This window comes from Mixophyes fleayi, chromosome 1 (genome assembly GCF_038048845.1).
Source record: "Mixophyes fleayi isolate aMixFle1 chromosome 1, aMixFle1.hap1, whole genome shotgun sequence".
Taxonomy (NCBI): domain Eukaryota; kingdom Metazoa; phylum Chordata; class Amphibia; order Anura; family Limnodynastidae; genus Mixophyes; species Mixophyes fleayi.
Window position 1 is genome coordinate 319,313,176 of NC_134402.1, and position 20,419 is coordinate 319,333,594.

A 20,419-nucleotide genomic window follows, 5' to 3' on the forward strand; every position below is an offset into this window, starting at 1 on the left:
CGGCCAAGATCCCATGTCGCACCACCCAGGAAGCACTCACTTGTCTGGAAGAGTGAGCGAGGATTTTTTTCTAGAACCAGTGTTCCTGAACTGATGTAAAGTTTATCAATAATCACTAACCAATCAGGCAATAATTTGCTTTGGCACCTGCCAACCTTTCCTGCACAGCCCAGGGCTCATGGAATACCAAAAAAGGCGACCTGCAGAATAGTGCCAACTCAGAAAATCCTCTCACTGAGGAAATGTCCAGAAGGAACACTGTCTTCCACATGAGGCATTTAAGGTCAACCATGTCCAAAGGCTCAAATGTTGGGAAATGCAGGGCTGATGTGGCCAAATAAATATCCCAGGGTGCCATCAGAGGCACATATAGTGGTTGAACATCAGGAATAAGACCCAATTTTGTCAGAAAATATATTGGAAGGAAGGAAAGATCTGGACCTTAATAGAACTAAGCAAACTACTGTTAATTCTGTCTTGTAGCATACAAAAGTAGCAGCAACTTGAAGGAAGAAGAAATTGAACCATTTTCCACAAACAACTTTCCCACTCTATGGTAGATTTGCGCAGAGACAGGTTATCTGCCTTCAAGCATGGCCAGGATGACATCTTCAGAAATACCTTTAGCTCTAAGCATCTTTAACAGCTGCATCATTAAAGCCAGACGAACTATGCCTTGGTGCAGAAACGAACCTTGACTAAGATTATTCCTTATGAAAAGCCTTCATGCTGGTCCTGACACGATACTTGGCCTAGGATATAGGCATACCAGGATAGTTTCATTCAACCGGAGCGACTAGGATCACTTGTACTCTTGCCATTTTTGCTTTCTATAAGTACCCAAGGGAGCATGATTGTGGGTGGAAATTGGTATATCAATCAATTATTCCATGGTGGGGCGGAGTTTGGTCGCCATCCGGTCCGGCAGCATTTGAAAGGAGCTCCGTTCAAGTTGTCCTCCTGAACCTGTTAGAAGGTGTGCTAAAAAACAATTAATTACCTGCTTCGGTAGGGGAAGCCACGGGGAAGTTGGAGAGTCCAGCGTGACCCCGTAGAGACAAAGGAGTCACGATCAGACAACCTGCGGACGTCCCATCACCCCTGAGCGGCCCCTGGAGGATAGAAAACAGCGCCTCATCATCTCCAGCGAGGCGCGGGGTCAGACAGCGGCATCGGGGGTGTGCGGCCGCTAAAGCCGCAGCCTCGGGTTGTGTGCAGTCCCTTGGCCTCCCCACTTCCGGTTCGCGGGACGGGACTTCCGGTTGCGGACAGCGGTGTAATCCCTCAGGGAAGTGACCAGCGGTGAAGCTGCCAAGCGGTCTCCAATAGCAGGCATTGCTGTGGATCAGACTGAGCCCTCTTCCCCACTAAACCAGGTCAGAGGAGTGGTTTCCAGACGGGCTGCTGTACTAAGAGGATAGAAGAGCCTGGGGGTAGTGGCTGTGTTGGTGGCAGACCTGGATGCAGTGAGATTGCTGCTGCAAGTGGAGGTACCTTCTGAACCCTTACCCTTGTGTGCATGTGGGGTTGATGTAAGAAGCTTCTGGCTCTCCATCTATCACTTACCCTGAATGTTATCTGGGGAGAAAGAAGGGGCAATGGTATGTGCCTGATTGTATAATGCTGGACTGAGCTTTCCTGGGTCCCCTACCATGTTGCAGAACACCCCTTGCAAGTGGCGCTGGTCCGCCTAGTCTTCTCAACTGTACCCGGACTTAATACTGCAATCCCTAGGCCTGACATCTATCTTTTCTCAGTCTGTAATTAGCCCCATGCAAGGCGCTATGGCTCCTAAACGAGTTAAGCCTATCCAATCCCCGCCAGGCCAATTCTTTAAATCACAGGCCTCCTCTTCCGCTAATGCAGGGAAAAACAAGCACCCAGCCACTGTTGCGTTGCCGGTCGCTTCACCACCCTCACGAGAGGGCCCCAACAGTGCCTCTCCGTCTTCTCCCTCCCACGTTGATGGGGACGGCCCTATTACAATTAAAGCTATGCAATCTATGCTTGCTACACTCAAGTCAGAATTGCTATCAGAAATGAGGTCATCAATTGCAGATATTCAGCGTGAAGTCACTGAACTGGGAGGTAGAACGGGTCACCTAGAAGAAAAATTTGAGGAAGTGGCGGCCTCCCACAACGAGTTAATCACAGAACACGAAAAACTGAGAGCGGAATTTAACGCCTCCCAAGAAAAAGCGGCAGATATGGAAGATCGGTCGAGATGTAACAACATCAAAATATGAGGCATTCCGGAGACGGTCTCCCCGTCTGAGCTTCTCCCTTTTGTTACCAACATATTCCACCAACTTCTACCCGCAGCGACTGATCTCGATTTAACCATCGACCGTATCCATCGTCTCCCAAGGCCGAGGTTTGGTCCTGAGTCCCTCCCGATACCCTGCTCAGGATCCATTTCTTTCAGGTCAAGGATCGTTTACTACAGGCGGCTAGGTTGGATGAAAGCTCGTCAATCCTTAAAGATCTCCAATTCTTCCCTGACTTCTCGGTTGCCACTATAGCTAAACGCAGATCCTTTCAAGCAGTAACAAGCGCTTTAAGAGAACAAGAGATCCAATACCGGTGGGGTTTCCCAGTAAAGTTGCTGGTTCGTCGCCAAAATGTCTCTCATGTGATCTCATCGGTGGAAGATGGCATTGCCCTGCTGAAATCTTGGGACATTCCAGTGCGTGAGTCGGCCTCTGTTCCTAAATCGAGAGTGAGAGGGGATTGGTCGAAAAGTGCCTCTTGAGGGGCCTAGTACCTTTTTCTATCACCAAAGATATTCCCGGCCATCTGGCAGCCCGTCCTGTTCTGAACGTTCGAAACTGGAGTGAATGCTCTTCTACTAAAGGACTACCCTGTATAGGGTGATCTCTTGGAAGCCATGGCCGGGACTATGTGTGTCTGGTCTCTAACTGTTATTTTACCACTTACATGTTTTTTCTTTCAGGTACTTCATTTTGTTGAGTCGCAACAGTTTGTTTGTTAGTATGATGATACTGTTATGCAGTGGTAGCTCTTGTTCTACCTCTTTAAGATATTGGTTACTATACATGTTATGCTGAGGGATGCCGTCCGGGTCGGCATTTGTTATTGGGTTTTAGTGGGTGTTTTGTGCGTGGGTGGGGACCCCGTTAGTCCATACTCCCCCCATTACCTATTTTGCTGGTTTTTTCATTTTCCCCCTCCAGCAAATACACTAACCCAATGGTTTGGGTTATTTCGTTTAGTTTGCCCTATTCTTTCCCTTTTTCACCCCCCTTTTTTTCCCTTTTTTCCTTTATTACCCTACGTGTCTTTGCTCCCATTCAAGTTCACACCTTAGCTCAGGATGTTATTGTAGTTCGCTCCCCTCTCCGGTTTTCGGATGGGGTATACTGTGATCTCACCGCACCCAGACAGTGCACTTTCCCATTATACTTAGATGGTTAAGCTGCTTTCGCTTAATGTCCGGGGCCTAAATTCACCGAATAAACGCCGTATGGCACTGTCCTCCTTTTTTAAACATCGAGCAGATATTGTTGCACTACAAGAGACTCATTTTTCAGCTGCCGCCCCCCCCACTTTTAGAGACAATCACTATCCCACAAGCTATATGGCGAACGGTCCACAAAAACGAAATGGAGTTGCCATACTGTTTAGCTCAAATACCTCCTTCACCCTTAAAAAACGGGTTGCGGACAAAGCAGGTAGATATTTGATTTTAGTTGGCCTTTTGGAAGACACTTTAGTCACTCTCACCTCCCTTTATGCCCCTAACTCTCGCCAGGTACCCTTCTTAAGGGAGGTCTTCCAGGAAGTGGATAAACATAGGGAGGGGTGTTTAATAACAATGGGTGATTTTAACATAGTGGCCGATCCTAGGATGGACAGATCTCCATCTTCCCCTCCCTCTGTGGCTTCCTCTCAGCTAGGCCCTGCGGGTGCTTTCTCGAGACTTATGGCGGAGCATGGTCTTTATGACGTTTGGAGGGTCTCGGAGCCAGAGGGGAGAGATTATACATACTTCTCCCATGTCCATAATTCGTACTCGCGTATAGATCTCATACTGACGGATAAGTGGACGTTACAAAGGTCCATGCGCATGGAGATTTTGCCTTTGACGTGGTCGGATCATGCCCCGCTACTCTGGACCTGGCGTCTGTCGCGCCCTTACATGCCTCCCAGACCGTGGCGCTTCCCTGCCTATTTGCTCTCCCTACTAGAAGCTAAACTAGCTTTAGAGAATTCTATCTCCTCATTCTGCCAAACCAATAGCCCAGAAGAGACTAATATATTTAATTTCTGGTGTTCTTTAAAGGCGGTGGTGCGGGGGGTTGCCATCCAGACTGGGGCTAGATTGAAAAGAGCGAATGCACACTGCCAGAAAGAGTTAGAAATCAAGCTTCAAGTGCTTGAAGCTCAAAATAAGGCCCGCCCATCTAAAGAGATTAAAAAGGAACTTACTCAGGTAAGGGCCCAACTACAGAAACTACTTATGGCTAAAACCCAAGCAGCCTTAAACAGATTGCAGCAAAAATTCTACGTGGCTGGGAATAGAGCAGGAAGGATGTTAGCGCGTAAGCTAAGAGGCCGTCAAGCTAGGAATAGAATAAAATATTTATCGTTGGGAGGGGATCGGAAAGCTTCTAACCCCAAAGATATAGCTAATATATTTGCAAAGTTCTATGCCACCCTATACAATCTGAAGGATGATCCCTCTACGATCCAGCCTAATAGTAAAACCATAGATTCCTTCCTACAAGGCCTAAATCTTCCCAGCCTAGATTCTGAAACAGCCAATTATTCCATGGTACTGTCATGGCATCCAACAGTAATGTCTGAGTCCAGTTGACCCAGCCTCTCCATGATCTAGTGGAAGGCCTTTGAAAGGGGAGAGCATTTACCAGGATGAACAACATGTCCACTCAGGAACTCAGTCTCAATTTTCCACCCCTGGGTTGTAAATTGTATAAAGATTCCTCATCGCTAGGAAACTCCATGTGCTCCCCTGGTTTTATGTAAGCCACAGCGTTGTCCGATTGAATCCAGACAGCTCTGCAGAAAGGACTGAGCCCATCTGGGTGTTTGTCACCGCTGAGCTCTAGCACATTGATGGGATCATCCGTTTCATCTCCGGACCAAAGAACATGCAGCCAAAAGGTGCACCATCATCTCTTCCATCCCTGAAGGCTGATATCTACAGTTGCATTGGTCCAATCCCAGATGAAGAAGGTACAACCAAGATTGAGGCAGTTTATACTGAGCCACCACAGAAGAGACAGTCATGTCCGAGGTGAGTTTAATGTACAGGGTGGCTAACCGAAGGTTAGACCTAGACCCCTTTTTCAGAATATCATTTTGAAAAGTCCAGGAATGGAAGTATACATACTGCATCGCTTCAAGAGTGGACATCATCTTCCCCAGTATTGTCATTAAAAGGAGAACAGTTGTTCACCTAAAAGTTAAGGCAGACCTCACCAATATTTGGATGGCTATGACCTTCTCTGGCAAAAAGACAGCCTAGTATTGAACAGAGGCCCTAAAAACACCATTAGCTGAGACAGAATCAAGTATGATTTGTGATAATTATCCATCAATGGAATTCTAACAGTTGGACTGCTAGTAGTAGGTGGTTCTTAAGTCGAGAAAGAATCATCTTTCAAAGATTGTCTAGAGGAGTCACATGAAGTTCCGGTGGTACTTTTAGAGAGCGGTAAATCCCTTTTGAAAACACTCTGGGAGTTCTGGTCATCCTGAAGGCAAGGACTCTAAATTCCTGTATTGTAAATTTGAGGAGGCTCCGATATCCGCCCAGATCGGAATGTGAAGATAAGCATCTAAGGTGGCAAGAAATTAGTCTTGCTTCATGTAATTTTTCATAGATTTTAATGACTTAGTCTTGTACTTAACCACCAGATGCATGTAAAGAAATTGTAAATCGCACAAGGAATAGGACTCGCTTATCAAAATAAGTGGGTACTTGCCCAACCTTTATTTTTGAGGGGGTGCGCCTTCAACATATATAACTATTCTTACCACCAAGATCAGCACTGGAAACATAAAAAGGCACTCCAGTCCAGTATTTCATTATAGTCAGATTAAAATTGAACATTTGTTCCATCAATAATAATTGGCAAGAGTCTTTATTCAAGAGTGACACTCTGCCCAAGACACGATCCGAGCAGTCTCTCGCATAGCCCCAGTAGTGTGCTTCCATTGTGATGGCTCAGATAGGCAATTGAGGTGGATTGCCTGAAAAAACCCTCAAGGGCCTCCCGATGAGAACCCTCTGACCTTGAACAAACACATGGTAAATCGTCCAGCATATTCCAGCATGTTGATTGGCGAGAAGGATTCCAGAGGAAACCATAGGCCCTGAAATCTACGCGGACTGATTAGTGCCCCCCAGCCCGACAGACTAGTGTTTGTGGTCACCAGGGTTCAGGGTTCAGTTCCAAGGCTGGAAGGAGCGACCCTTCTCCAAATTCTGCTTGGCTAACCACCACGTGAAAGATAGTTGGGTGGTTTCAGATAGCGTCAAAATCTGCGTGTACTGATGGAGTGGAGCCGGACCACTTTCAGAAAAATCTCTAGAAAGTGAATTGTTACCTGAATGCGCCTCTGTAAAAGTGATGCGGATGGCGCTTTAAACAGGTTGTGTAGATCGGGCACTATAATTATTACCTGAGAACAAAGAAGACCTGCCATACAGGCCATTATATTGGTGAGCCCTTAGAGTGGAAGAGTCCAAAGGATAAAGCCCTGAATTGAAAGCGATCGTTACAGATTGCAAAACGAAAGACATTGATGTCCCTCCCATATTGGAACATTGCTGCCAGGAATTCCCCCTGTTCCATACCTACAATCACTGAATGCAACAATTCCATCCTGAACCCCACTACCTGAGTCATTTTGATTAGAGTTTTGAGCTTCAAGATTGGGTGAATAAAGCTGGTTTGGTTTGTGAACTAGGAAAAGTTTTCAGTAAAACCCCCAACCTTGTTCCTGAACTGGAACAATCACTCCTGAACACAACAAATGTAAAAAAACCTCATGTAACACCATACTGGGCACAAAAATGAAAGATGAAAAACCTTCTTGAAAGGAACCAGAGTAGGGTCAATACTATAACCACGAATCACTGTTCCCTGTACCCTAGATTGGAAGTCAAGGCCCGCCGCTGATCATAAAACAGCAGAAGACAGGCCCCCACCACTTGACTGTAGTGGGATACCACTTCATGTTGTTGGTTTGTTCCTAGGCTTTGTAGCACCATGTCGACCAGAATCTCAACCTCTGTGGGAACTCCCTCTTGAGGAAAAGTAAAATGCCCTGACTCCTGAGCACTTTATCTGAAACTGAGTCTTTTCCCAAGTGGGAGCAGCATAATAGGGAAGGAATGTATGTTCAAAGCAGTTATGTTTAAAGTACCATACCCCTGGACCACCTACTATACCACAATGTTTCGCTGTGTCCCCTAATGGCAGGAAAGACTTTGGAGAAAAAGCCCTGGGGTCTTCTGCATCTCTGGAACAATCACTCCTGATGACAACAGGGACTAAATGGCCTCCATAAGAGCAAACCTTTTTATCCTTTTCCATGGGAGACTGGTGGAAAACAGACTGGGTGAAGACACCTGGAGGCCTAGAATATAAGCGCTCTATGATAATCCTTACCCATGTGTTGGAAGAAGTGGCTAGTCATAGGTTCCAGAAAAACAAAAGAAAAGTTGGGTGGGTAGGAATCCCTTCATGAAACTTGTTTATCAAAGGGCTTGGAAGTCAGAAACTTGGATGCCCATTCCCGTTTACCACTCTTTTGTTCACCAGATGGTACCACTTGGATTTACAGGGGAGCAAAATGACTAATCTCAGACCCTAAGGTCTGGGAACTTTTGTTGGAAATACCAAATTTTTCCACCAGTGTCTTGACTAATGATTTTGTCAAGTTCTGGGCCAAAGAATATTACTCTTAAAAGGTAAGGACTTAAGAGTTATTTTAGACTCTACATAAATGTCCCAGGATCTGAGCCAAAGGTCTCTCATAGCAGCCACTGCTAAAACAAATATCCTGGACTCAAATAAGTCAAGCTTGCAGAGAAGCTCCACCCAAGTACTCTGATGCTTCTCCGATAAGTTTCATTTAAAGGTTAAAAACTCTGAGAAGCAGAACAGATTATGAATGGTTTACAATAAAGAGACCTAGGTCAATTGCTTTACTGACTCATGCAGATGCTAAAATGGGGTCACTTGCTACCAAATAAATTAATTTCAAAATATCTTCACATTTCCTGCCATGTTTATCTTCAAAAAAGCAGCATTCTGAATGGGGATTATGTTAGAGTTATAGGTGGGCCACTGTTGCATCAACCCTTAACAGAAAAGTACTACTTTAAGTTTTCACACGGCAAATGGATAAACCAGTGGAAATCCGTTTACTCCGAAACCTTTTATCCGGTTTATTCCAAGCTTCTACTAACAGCTCTAACAACTGAGGTGGGGAAGGAAAACTAACTATATATTTATTTTGTTCTTTAAGAAATAACAGAAATTAGGAGGATCTACAAAGTCCTGTATGCCAAGAGTCTGCCACATAGCAACAACAAGGTCATCAATGCCCTACCTTTAAAATGACTCTTCATTGAGACTATGTGGGATACAGAGTTAGGCCTTCTTAATCAGAGTCAGCATAGAACGGATCCAGAGTAGTGTTCTAGGGCTTAAAAGGCATCTGAATTAAAGAAGAGCCAGCAAGGAAGACACTTGTGTCTATCCCATAATGGTCTTCTATAAACTTCTAGCCCAATGTGCCTCTACCAGGCCCACCAGGAGATTAGAAGTTAATAAAATGATTCAGCAATACTGTAATATATAATCTACGCTATTTATAGAAATTCTTCAATGCAATGATAAATAGTGTGCCTGCATCATGACATTATTACAGCAATCAGGACAACAGGAAAAGCAAAGTTCTTCCTACCAATTAGATTTCATTTATTGTATGGAAAAAAATGTATACATTTTGCAACAAATCTGTTTTGGAACATGCCAAATGTAGATATCGTTGAACATTGAACTATATAGGAAACCTCAGACACAGAGATATAAAAACATTTACACACGAAAAAAAACAAAAAAACAAACCACAGCAAAAAAATAAGCAAAATAATGAGTTAAAAGAGGACGTCCAGCGTCCCACATGGATTCAGTGAAAAGGATTTTAACATAAGTAAAAAAAAAAAATCCCATCCGACCTGCACAGAAAGTGTACCGTACCGCACTACTCAAGAGGCACCCACAGACTTAGCAGAATGTGCTATATATGTAATATAGCCAGGGCCAGATTAAGGAAATGGAGGCCCCTGGGCTAAGGGGGCCTCCATTCCCCCATGAGGGCCCCCCCCCCGTGATCGGAGCTGATTGCGGCCCCCCCCCCCCCGGTTGTCCGAGCTGCCCGCGCCCCCCCCCCGGCACTTACCTCCTTCTCCGGCGCGCTGTACGCTCTTTAATGAGGAGATCTCGTGAGAGTGAGACTCACGAGATCTCCTCAGTAAGGAGACTACAGCGTGCCGGAGAAGGACTGCAGGGAAAGTGCTCAGCAGCACTGATCGCGCCCGGGGCGCCACCGCCCCCGACTGATCAATACTGCTGCTGAGCACTTTCAAGGGCCCCCTGGATGCCATAGGACCCTGGGCTGTAGCCCAGTTAGCCCTATGGTTAATCCGGCCCTGAATATAGCGACAGGGTACAAAATATGTCACAGTGACATTTTAAACATTCAATAAAATCATTCATTCACAGACTGCAAAAGTCTGTATATGCTCAGCTGTGTGAAATAAGCCGACAGACAGACTGTATGTGATCTGTGATTAACTCGGCAAGTTACAATACTATATGTGAATGGGAGAGCACCAAGTTGTTACAAGTATGTTAACAAAAAGCTTGGGCCACATATCACTATTGTGATAGAATGATATATGATTGGGATAAAAAGTACTACAGCCTGGATTGATATAGAGATAGATAAAATCATATTGTACATGGAGAATTGAAATTAAAATAAAACTTTGATCGGCAAGACATTAAAAAAATAATTGTCTTATTATTATTAATACTGGTCACTGATCATCATCTATTTATTTATATAGCGCCCCTAATTCCGCAGTGCCGTACAGAGAACTCCTTCATATCAGTCCTTGCCCCATTGGAGCTTACAATCTAAATCCCCTAACACACACACGCACACAGACTGAGAGAAACCAAGGGCAATTTAATAGCAGCCAATGTTTTTGGAATGTGAGACTGTGGAGAGGAAACCGGAGCATCTGGAGAAAACCAGGTCCAAGCTGGTGTATCAAGTGCAGAAATGAGAGGGGAGACAAAAGTCCCTGTCCCCGAGATCCAGGGGGAGCAGAATAACGCTCTGTGGCTCCAGAGGGAGGTGTAGATAAGGAAGGATCTCTAGCTCTCCATTTGCTGCAACGAGCTGTGAGAACTCCGCAACCGCCAGGACCAAAGACTTCGCCGCTGGTTCTGCCACCTCAATAGGGGCCCCCTCAGGTGAGCGTGGACTCTGGTCCTTCACCACGCACATGACACATAGTGCATCCTGGCTAGATTGTGCACACGGAAAATTCGGAAATTTAGTATTACACCTGGAACAGGCAAAAATGTTTGCCACCTTTCCTCCTCTAATGTGAGCCCTGGAAGAGGTTCCTTCCCCAGACAAAGGGAAGAAGGAAAAGATAAAAGGTTTATTGCAAATAACCAAGCGGGGGCATGGATCTGCAATACAGATACAGGCCAACTAGATGGACAGGAAAAAAAAAAAAAAAAAAGAGGAAAAACCCATCCCCTCTGAACAAGGCTTACCACGCCCAACCTTCAATGTTCCTGCAGGAAAATAGAAGAAAAGACGACATGTGCCATCAATATGCTGCATCCATGATGGCTCTGTGTGTCTTGCAGTTTTAGTAGGCTTGCCTGAGTGGGAATCCCGCCAAGATGGAGGTTCTCTGCAGGGATGACACCTCCCCCTGGGGTTAAGTAAACCAGGAGGCTGCTGTCCCCAAGGACAGCCCCGTGTGGCCCCTTCTTTCCTCCCTAATGCAGGATTGCCAGGTAATGCAGGAGGAGAGGCCAGTCACCTAACTTGTTGCTGCACCTCCGTTGCAGTCTAATGCCTGATTCAGTCCAATGGCTGGGCTGGTTTCCTAGTGTCTACTACAGACTCATTTAAGGAGGACTTTCTCCCATTCCAGTATTGGAAGGAATGAGGGGGGAGTGCAAAGAGAAAAAAAGAATGAAGGGTGCACTAGATACAATCTGCCACACCAGCACAAACATAAAAAGAGAACACCCTGAACTGCCAGATAGTGTAAATTAATTAAATTTGTGCTCTAACAGAGAGAATGCTGGGGGAATGGTTTATGAAGGTGAAAGCACTTTTATAAACTATATCCCTTTAGTGGAATTTACTATACAGAATGGCATGCACCTGATATAGGAGAATATGTGGCTCATAAGACACCTGTAGCAAAAGGACAACTTACTGAACTCCCCTCTCCACTGCCATGTCATCTTGCGCTGACAAGTGGCTCCTGGCTTGTTGAAGTCACAGGCGGCACAGGTCACTTCATCAACCATGGCTGAAGGCTAAAGAGAAATATAGATATTATATGCTCACAATAGATAGAGATATACACACACATACAAACCATAAATAAAAAAGAGCACAAGGGCCCAGAAGAGTGTTACATGACTTTCTACTAACCTGCAGACGATTCGTAAGGATGATATTTGGATACATAGCTCCTACATCCAGATGGTAAATGAGGGGACATTCAATCCTATTTGGCACCTCCTTCAGAGAGTTCAATTTATTTTTAATCTCATCGCAAACCTGACATAAGAATTAGACAAGATTATGGCTTTTGAATTTCGGTGATAGAAGTAAAGAAAGGAGCATGAACACACACAGGAGAAGATTTACCTCCTGGAAATTGGAGACTTGCTCTAGTGGAACTTTCTCCTCCTCTTCTATAGCGTGGCGCAGTGTCAGCTCCACGCGCTGGAGCAGGAAGTCAAAAGCAGCTGGATTCTGCAGGATAGAAAACAGACAATGTCCTTTACGATGCATTGCTCAGTGACTTATAATATAATTATAAGTGGTTTCTACAATGAAAGGCCTGGCACACATCAAAATTGCAGGACCCTTTTATCCTCGTTTGGAAATACACGTCCATTTTCCTTAGAAAGCTTTCACTTCTCTCTGTGAAAAGCACTGTGGAACATAAGTAGTTAAATTGCCCATTGCAATAAAACTTTCCTAGCAATACAATATAGTACAGACTAATCTATATTCACATTTTGAGTGTATATTTGGAAGTTTAAGGTTAGATTAAATAAACTTTCAAACTAAAAAGACAAAAATCCATTTCTCCTAATCAATCAATTTGGGGGACACTGCCACATTGGGGTTGTGGCGAGTATGCAGGAGCTGAGCACTTAAGGTTTAAGTTTTATAAAATTGAAGCTCTTCCCCTCTCCCAAACCCAGTGTTCCTCAGTTTATAACTTGAAAAGCCCCAAAGAAAAGATAGTACAGGAAAAATAACCACACACACACACAGAACTTAGAGTATAAAGTGTGGGATTGCAGCATCCCCCAGATGGATTAGGAGAAGTGGATTTAACAACAAGTACAAAAGTCCTCTTTTTCAGCATCCTATATGAGGGACACTGCTACATTGGGGACGATCAACGCTGCCCCTTAGGGTACACTCAGACACAGCAGAACGCAAAACATGCCGTCCAAAGCTAGCATCTCTGTCTACACGTTCACCAGATTTCACCAAAGCCCCGTGACACTACCCAAGAAGCGCTCACTGGTCTAGTGGAGTAAGCTGAAAAAGCTACCTGGAACTGGCTGACCAGAACTAGAATAAATACAGAGACTAGAACTAGAATAAGCCTGCTGCACAGTGGACCTGATCCATCTGTCTATAATCTGCTTAGATGCCGGTCAATTCCACTTCTGCACATTGAAGAGAACCAGCAGTCAGACTTTTGAACTCTCGACGTTCTAAGAGCTCTGACCATGTCTGAATGTCGGGCGTGACGATATCACGCCCGACGCCAATTTCAGTGAGGATCAGAGGAGCAACGGCAGAAGGAAACAAGAGTAGAACAGAAAAGAAAAAACAGTCAATAGAAAAGTAAGTAAAATAACAGAGGCATATATGGTGAGGGAGGAAAGAGAAGGGGGAGCAAAAAGGATGGAGATATATATATATATATATATATATATAGTCAATTGCATTATTATTAGATCCTTGCACAACAATCAGGCCCCGCCCGGTGCCCAACTAGAGGTGCTTTGGTGTCTTTTTCTCTCTTTGGATGGTTTTACATTGGTGCTTAAATCAATTTCCATGTGTTCATTTTGTGCAGCTTTCAGCAAGTCTCATCAATTTGTGTCTCTCCAAGAGAATTTTATACTGCTTGTTTTGGGGGAATCTGAGTATATTTTGGAGGTTTATTGGAATAAATATATTTTCATTTCATTTTTTATATATGGAACATAATGTCCTCATAATTATAGCTACAAATACATTGTGGTATGATATGGTAATCATCATCAATTGCTGCCAGGCTGTGTACTAGCAGGATATATCATCAATTTCTGGGGGTACAGTGTGCATTACAATTAATTTCAGGGGTTATGGAACACAGTTTCTGTGCTCTCTAAACGTGTGCTGAAGGGTTACAACTTTTCCAATCACTGTCTTTTTTACCCTTCAGATGACATGAAATAGAAAAAGAATATACCAGGAACAGTTCCACGATTATGGGTTTACCCAAATTGACGACAAAGGAATAATGAAACCACAGTGTGTTTGTTTAAAAGTACCGACTGCAGAATCTTTCAAAAAGAGTCCATTGAAGAAACACTTGGATAATTTGCACCCACATCTGAGTTCAAAACCACGGGAATATTTCGTAAATTTGGAAATGTCTGTCAAAAGACAAAGACTGGACAGCAACTTGAGAGGTACATTCAATCAACATTCAGCATCAAAGGCTAGCTTTGAAGTGGCCTGGTTGATTGCCCGGATCAAGAAATCTTATACTATTGGTGAGGAATTAGTTAAACCAGCAGCTTTGAAAATGGCAGAGATTATGTGTGGTCAGAATGAAGCCAAGAAACTAAATTCATTGCCCTTTTCTGCAAGAGTTGTTAAAAGGAAGAATTTCTATTTTAGCAGAAAATGTGAGGCAAGAACTTATTACCTCAATAAAAGAGAGTAAATACTTTGCTATTCAGCTTGATGAGACTACAGATGTTAGTAGTAATTCACAGCTGATGCTATATGTCCGCTACAAAGGTTTACCTCTTATTGAAGAGGAATTGTTGTTGTGTTCTCCTCTCGACTTGCGATCTCGTGGTATTGATATCTTCAATAAAGTTAATGAATACTTTAATGGCGTCAATTTAAAGTGGAAAGACTGCGTTGCTGTGTCTGTTGACGGAGTTCCAGCTATGTTGGGTCATGTTAATGGTTTTTCGGCTTTGGTGAGAGAAAAATCCAAAAGTTGAAGTAAACCACTGTATTATCAATCGCCAGGCACTGCTTGTGAAACATTTGGAACCTGCACTGGAAGCAGTCATGCATGATGTTATCAAGATTGTCAATCTTATAAAAGGACATGCACTAAACACGCGATTATTTCGTGAATTATGTAAAGATGGCCAGGCTGAATATACAGACCTACTTTATCATACAGAAGTGAGGTGGTTCTCACGTGGAAATGTTCTGAACCGAGTGTGGGCTCTCAAAACTGAACTTGCTTTTGATCAACCAAAAAAAATTCATGTTCTCGTAGAGAAGTTTACAAACTCCACGTGGGTTGCACATCTTGCATATTTAGACGATATGTTTGAGCATGTTAATGTATTGAACAAAGAATTGGAAGGAAAAAACAAATATAGTTTCAGCGAGAGAAAAGATTTCTGCATTTGGATCAAAGCTTTTATATTGGAGACAGAAAGCTGAACAGAAAAAGATAGCTACCTTTTCAAAGTTAGATATGTTCTTGGAAGATTGTGAAAATATTTCTTTTGAAGACAACAAGGATACAGTTATAAGGCATCTTACCAAACTCAGAGCGGTTATCTGACTACTTTCCAGATCTTGATTCACATGCTGTTAGTTGGATTGTAGAGCCATTTAAATGTGAAATTGCTGTTGTACCAGAATAACCTCAAGGGTTGGCAGAGGCACTTCTTGAATTTCGATGCAATAATGAAGCACGTATTGCATTTGAAAACAAAACAGATCTGTCAAATTTTTGGATGTCAACAGCTGTAAAGGCATTCCAAATTGCACATGAGGAGGCAGTCAAAAAGTTGCTGCCTTTTGCAACAACCTACTTTTGCGAACAAGGATTTTCAACTTTAACGAACATAAAAACAAAGCAGAGAAATCGATTGGACGCTGAAGACTATCTAAATTGTTCCGACATCAAAATGCCCCAATATTGATGCTCTCGTATCAACAATGAAGCAACATCATTTCACCAAAACCTGAAGTCTTGAAGATGATTCCATACAGGTTTGAATTCAAATAATTAACAATATATGATTTCCTTAATTATTATTTCCTTAATTTCTAATCAAGGGGGTAACGGCAGCATTTCTAAATATATTTTGGGGTAAAGGGTAAAAAAGTTCCGACCCCTGCCCTAAAGCATGGTCTGGGTGTTCCAAAGAGCCATTAGCATGGCCTTCAACTGCAGAATGTTGATCAACAGGGAAGACTCCCGAGTCGACCAAAGACTTTGAAGTAGTAAGTGAAGGGCCACAGCCCCCCAGCCCCTTAAGCTGGCATCTGTGGTCACTTTGATCCAGGACCCCGAGGCAAAGGACCTGCCTACCGCCAGGTGACCCTGGATCAACCACCACTGAAGAGACACCACCCTCGCTTTGGAAGACAAGTGGATTCTCTGACGTTCTAACTATAGATGGGAACCGGACGACTTTGTCCGGTTCCCATCTATAAAGGATTCAAAGGATTCCATTGGAAGCAGCAGGAATGGAACCAACCTTAATTGTCTCGAAGATCGACACCATCTTCCCTAGGAGACGCATGCATAAGTGAATGGTTGGGACTGGGAGTAGCCAGGATCCGTGTAGTTACTTCCTGTAACGACCTGGCCTTGTCCTCAGGAAGGAACACCTTTTGTTCTCTGGTGTCCATGATGAGCCCCAAGAAGGTCATCCACTGGCAGGGAATCAATTGTGATTTGTGCAGGTTCATTAACCAGCCATGGCGCATCAAGATCCAGATGGTAAGTGTCAGGTGCTGTTGAAACAGATTCGCTGATGTGGCCTTGATGAGGAGGTTGTCTAAATATGGTATTATTTTAAACCCTCTGGCCCAAAGACATGACGCCATTACAGACATGATTTTTGTGAACACACTGGGCACAGTGTAAAGGCCGAAGAAGAGTGCGCCAATCCCACTGTAAATCTCAGAAGTGACTGATGCCCCTCCCAAATGGGGACGTGAAGGTAAGCATCTTTAATATCTATTGACGCTAAAAATTTGTCTGCCTCCAATCCATTGATTACTGATCAGAGGGACTCCATGCAAAATCAGTCCACCCATAGGTGTAGATTTAACATTTTTAAAATGAGTCGGAATGATCCCCCTGGCTTCAGGACCAGAAACAGGTTTGAGTAGAACACTTGTCCTTTCTGGATGTCCAATACCGTGCAAATGAGTTCTACAGAACAAAAAGAGAAGCAACACAGAGCCTTTCTCCTTTCGAGGGGCTGGAACAGACAGGTCTATAATCATGATCCCGCAAATCCAATGGTCTTCGGAGGACGCTATCCACTGTTCCTTGAACAGACTCAACGTCCCCCACTCCTGCTGATGCAAGAAGGGGTGGATGACAGTCAGGATGCCGGTTTTTCCGGAAGTTTGGAGGACGGGCGTCTGGTAGAGTGGGAGGACCTACCTTTGTAAGTGTTACCAGTCGGTCTGCCTCTATTCGTCTGACCTCTGCCGAAGGACCCTCCCCGAAAGGGCTGCTGAAAAGAACCAAACATAGGTGGTTATGCCTTAGGTACATTTACTGTCAGAAAAGTACTTTTGCCACCAGTGGCCTGGCAGATAATAATGTCCAATTTGGGCCCAAATAATACTACGCCTGAATAAGGTAATGTTTTAAGCGATTTCTTAGATTCTGTATCTGTGTTCCAGGACCTCAGACATAGGGTCCTTCTAGCTGCCACCGACGATGCAGATATGGAGAACAAAATGGAGGCTGCATTCTGGTCCACCTCATAAGTATCCAGAAGCCTCTTTAGGTGCAGAGCATGGGGAAGCAAGTCTGAGTCCCGCAGGCCCTCCACCAACTGTTCAGCCTATGCTTCCATCTCTCCAGCAACCCACGCCGATAAAAACATGGGTCTGAAAGAGGTGCCTGCCACTACATAGATTTTAAATATCCCTCTACATTGCGATCAGTGGCACCCTGCAGGGCCACTGTTCCTGGTACCGGAAGTATAGTGTGACGAGCTAAGCGAGCTACCGCAGTGTCGACCTTTGGAATCTGTTCCCAGTGGGCCAGATCCTCTTCCCGTAATGGGTACAGGGCAAAGAATATCCTTGGAATAGAAAACGTCCAGTCCAGCTGTTTCTGCTATGTCTGTTAATTCCACTGATGGAGGAAAACTGATAGAGTGTTTATTTTTTTTTGAATAGTCCCTGATCCGAAGATTTGAGTTCATCCAAATCCATAAGGTCCAGGGCTTGTCGACTGCCAAAACCAGATCGTCAATGCCCTGATATCTAAGGGATTCTTCCAGGTCCGTGACCTGCGCAGAATTCGAGTCAAGAATAGGCTCACCCTCCTCTTCTGATGATCTCTCAGAATCAGAGAGGGATAGGAAAGAATTTGCAGACCGCAGCCTCTTATTTCTAGACAGCATAGATCTTGGCGAGTCTAGAAACCGATTTAATCTATCTAGGCCTCTGACGAAGGATGAGGACCAGGCCGGTTCTCCAGAAGGACCTGCATTAGAGAGCGAGGATGATGGACCTGCCGAAGACATCAGATATCTCAGCAGTCACCGTTATCGCTACTGCCACAGGGATGGCAGTTTCTACTGAAGAGGAGGAGAGAACTGTGGAAAATGCTGTTAACCTTGTAGGCTTAGTAAGCCGTTGGACCAGTGTAGTAACTGAAAGCGCCAGAGAAGATGCCCATGCCGGTTCCTCTAGTAGTGGTATTACATTAATCTGGACCTGCGTAGTGTACGCCCCCACATCAGTCAGTACAGAATGCGGGTCCTTTTGTCCAATTGGCAATATAACATTACACTTTGAACAAGTGAAATATTTTGCACGTGGTTCTTTCCATTTATCAGACATATTTTTAAATAAAAAACACACTAAAGCAATAGAATTTCAGTCACACAAGATATAGACTTGAGATAATTACAAGTATACTAATATATGACAGTCAAAAGTTGTATCTTGTAACACACTATATGTGAAAAGAGATAGGTTGAGTAAGTAGGAAATAATATATTACTCTACGTGCAACACATTAACTAACATACCCCTATTTTCAAAACAGAGTATTAAAGTAAATGATGTTTGGTACTTAGCCTTCCAGTTAAAAACAGATATACAGGAGAGGAGTCAGTCAGCAGTGTCCCTGATATCAGGCTGAGGAGTCTACTGAATTCCCGGGCAATCTCTTGGCGTGCATATGGAAGAGTCCAGAAATCCAAGCAGAGGTGGGGGAGCTCTATATGCATTAGCTCCGCTCCGAGCTTTCCTGCCCCTGCTTGTAGAATCGATGGCTGTTTCTTTCTATTTTAACAGTCCACAACCATTATCTATCCTCTGCTCATTGTCCTGATGAATTTGTGCAGCATAAACAAGATTCCCCCTCCTATGTCTGAGGGAGGAACTTGGTATAGTCCAGCAAGATGGCGGCCACCATCGCTGCAATTACCAGCGCAATATGCCTCTCAAGGCAGTGCTAGTATGTCTGGAAGCTGTCAGTGTGACAGCAGCTTCAATAGGCCGCCTGTCCTCACTGAAAACACTGCAGGTGCTGTAAGTGAAAGCCCTCTGGCTCTCACAAAGAAAGTTGTAGTGCGGCTGCCTTAATAGGAGTCTGCTCGACTCCCTTGGGCACTTAAACTAAAGTGAGGAGCTAGAGGGGGTTGCAAAAGGAAAAGGTCTGTTAGTATTGATACATTAAACAAGTAAAGAAGTTAACTAGCTAAGTGCCAACTCCATGCTCCTCTCATACAACCCATGGTAGCAGTGTCCCCCAGATAGGATGAAAGAAGAATTAACAACAACAAATTACAAAAGGTAAAAAAAAAGTCTCTAGGATATATTTTGAGACACATACATAAGCAAGATACCCACCATTTTGAAGCGACAGGGGATGTCACTACGGAACACTCCAGACTCCAGAGCCTCCACATGGCCACCAACGTAAGTCTCAGAGTCCAGCACATGTCCATCATTAGTCAGCTTATTGAATACAGTCTCTTGTTTATTGGGGAAGATAATGTTTGCATGATAAGCCTGGACCATCAGCAATGCCTCACACAGGGTACCAGAGCCCTTTCGGAGCACCTATGCACAAAACCCATCAGTCAATATTTAACAAAAAAAAAAAAAAAAAAGCAAAAGCACTATAACTACAGGACTCTACATACTCCATAGAATAGGCATAAAAAAAAGTGAAAGTTTAAAACATATATAATTCACTGAAAGCGTTGAACCATACATATGAGGTCTCTTACCTCATCGGGCTCCATAGGGATGATAGTGCAGAGGGCAAAGATAAACGGGTGAACATACTTCATGTACATGTAATATGTGGCAACAGCATCGGACACAGAGTATGTAGCCAGCACCTACAGAACAACATGAGACAGTCAAAGATAGGTGGCTTTTTTCACCTACTCATCTGATCAGAGAAGAACTACATATAAATTGTTAAAATTACATTAATTTTTTTTTATTTTTTTTTAACCATAATGTACAAACTTATTCTTATCGAAAGCACTGTTCATAGATATCAGTTATGGACATTTCAATTAGACACTGAGCTAGTGTACAATATTTTACCTGTGGCTCCTCAGTAGCCATACGACACATTTCCTCCGGGTCCAGCTCCACTGGGTCATATCCCAATTTTGCCTTTGCAGCTGCCTTCAGATTATGGCTTCCAACAGGAAGGTAACTGTCTCTTTTCACCCACCTAAACAATAAAAATAACAAACAGGCTGAAGAACACAGCCTATAATCCTTCACCCAACATAAAAGAATTGCTCTTGTAGACAATCATGTTAGTTGTCAATAAAAAAAAACTAAAACAAATTAAGTCTTTGGC

General features: G+C 43.8%; 1 protein-coding gene across 1 annotated transcript in view; it reads right to left on the reverse strand.

The window, feature by feature from the left end:
* POLE (DNA polymerase epsilon, catalytic subunit) overlaps positions 1-20,419 on the reverse strand; it is a 69,115-nt gene that overhangs the window by 33,591 nt on the left and 15,105 nt on the right. Inside the window, exons 13-18 of the mRNA XM_075213028.1 lie at positions 20,155-20,287; positions 19,827-19,940; positions 19,444-19,656; positions 11,977-12,084; positions 11,758-11,886; positions 11,537-11,639 (exon numbers count right to left, since the gene is read on the reverse strand). Coding sequence (XP_075069129.1) covers positions 11,537-11,639; positions 11,758-11,886; positions 11,977-12,084; positions 19,444-19,656; positions 19,827-19,940; positions 20,155-20,287 — 800 coding nt within the window. The remainder of the gene's footprint in view (positions 1-11,536; positions 11,640-11,757; positions 11,887-11,976; positions 12,085-19,443; positions 19,657-19,826; positions 19,941-20,154; positions 20,288-20,419) is intronic.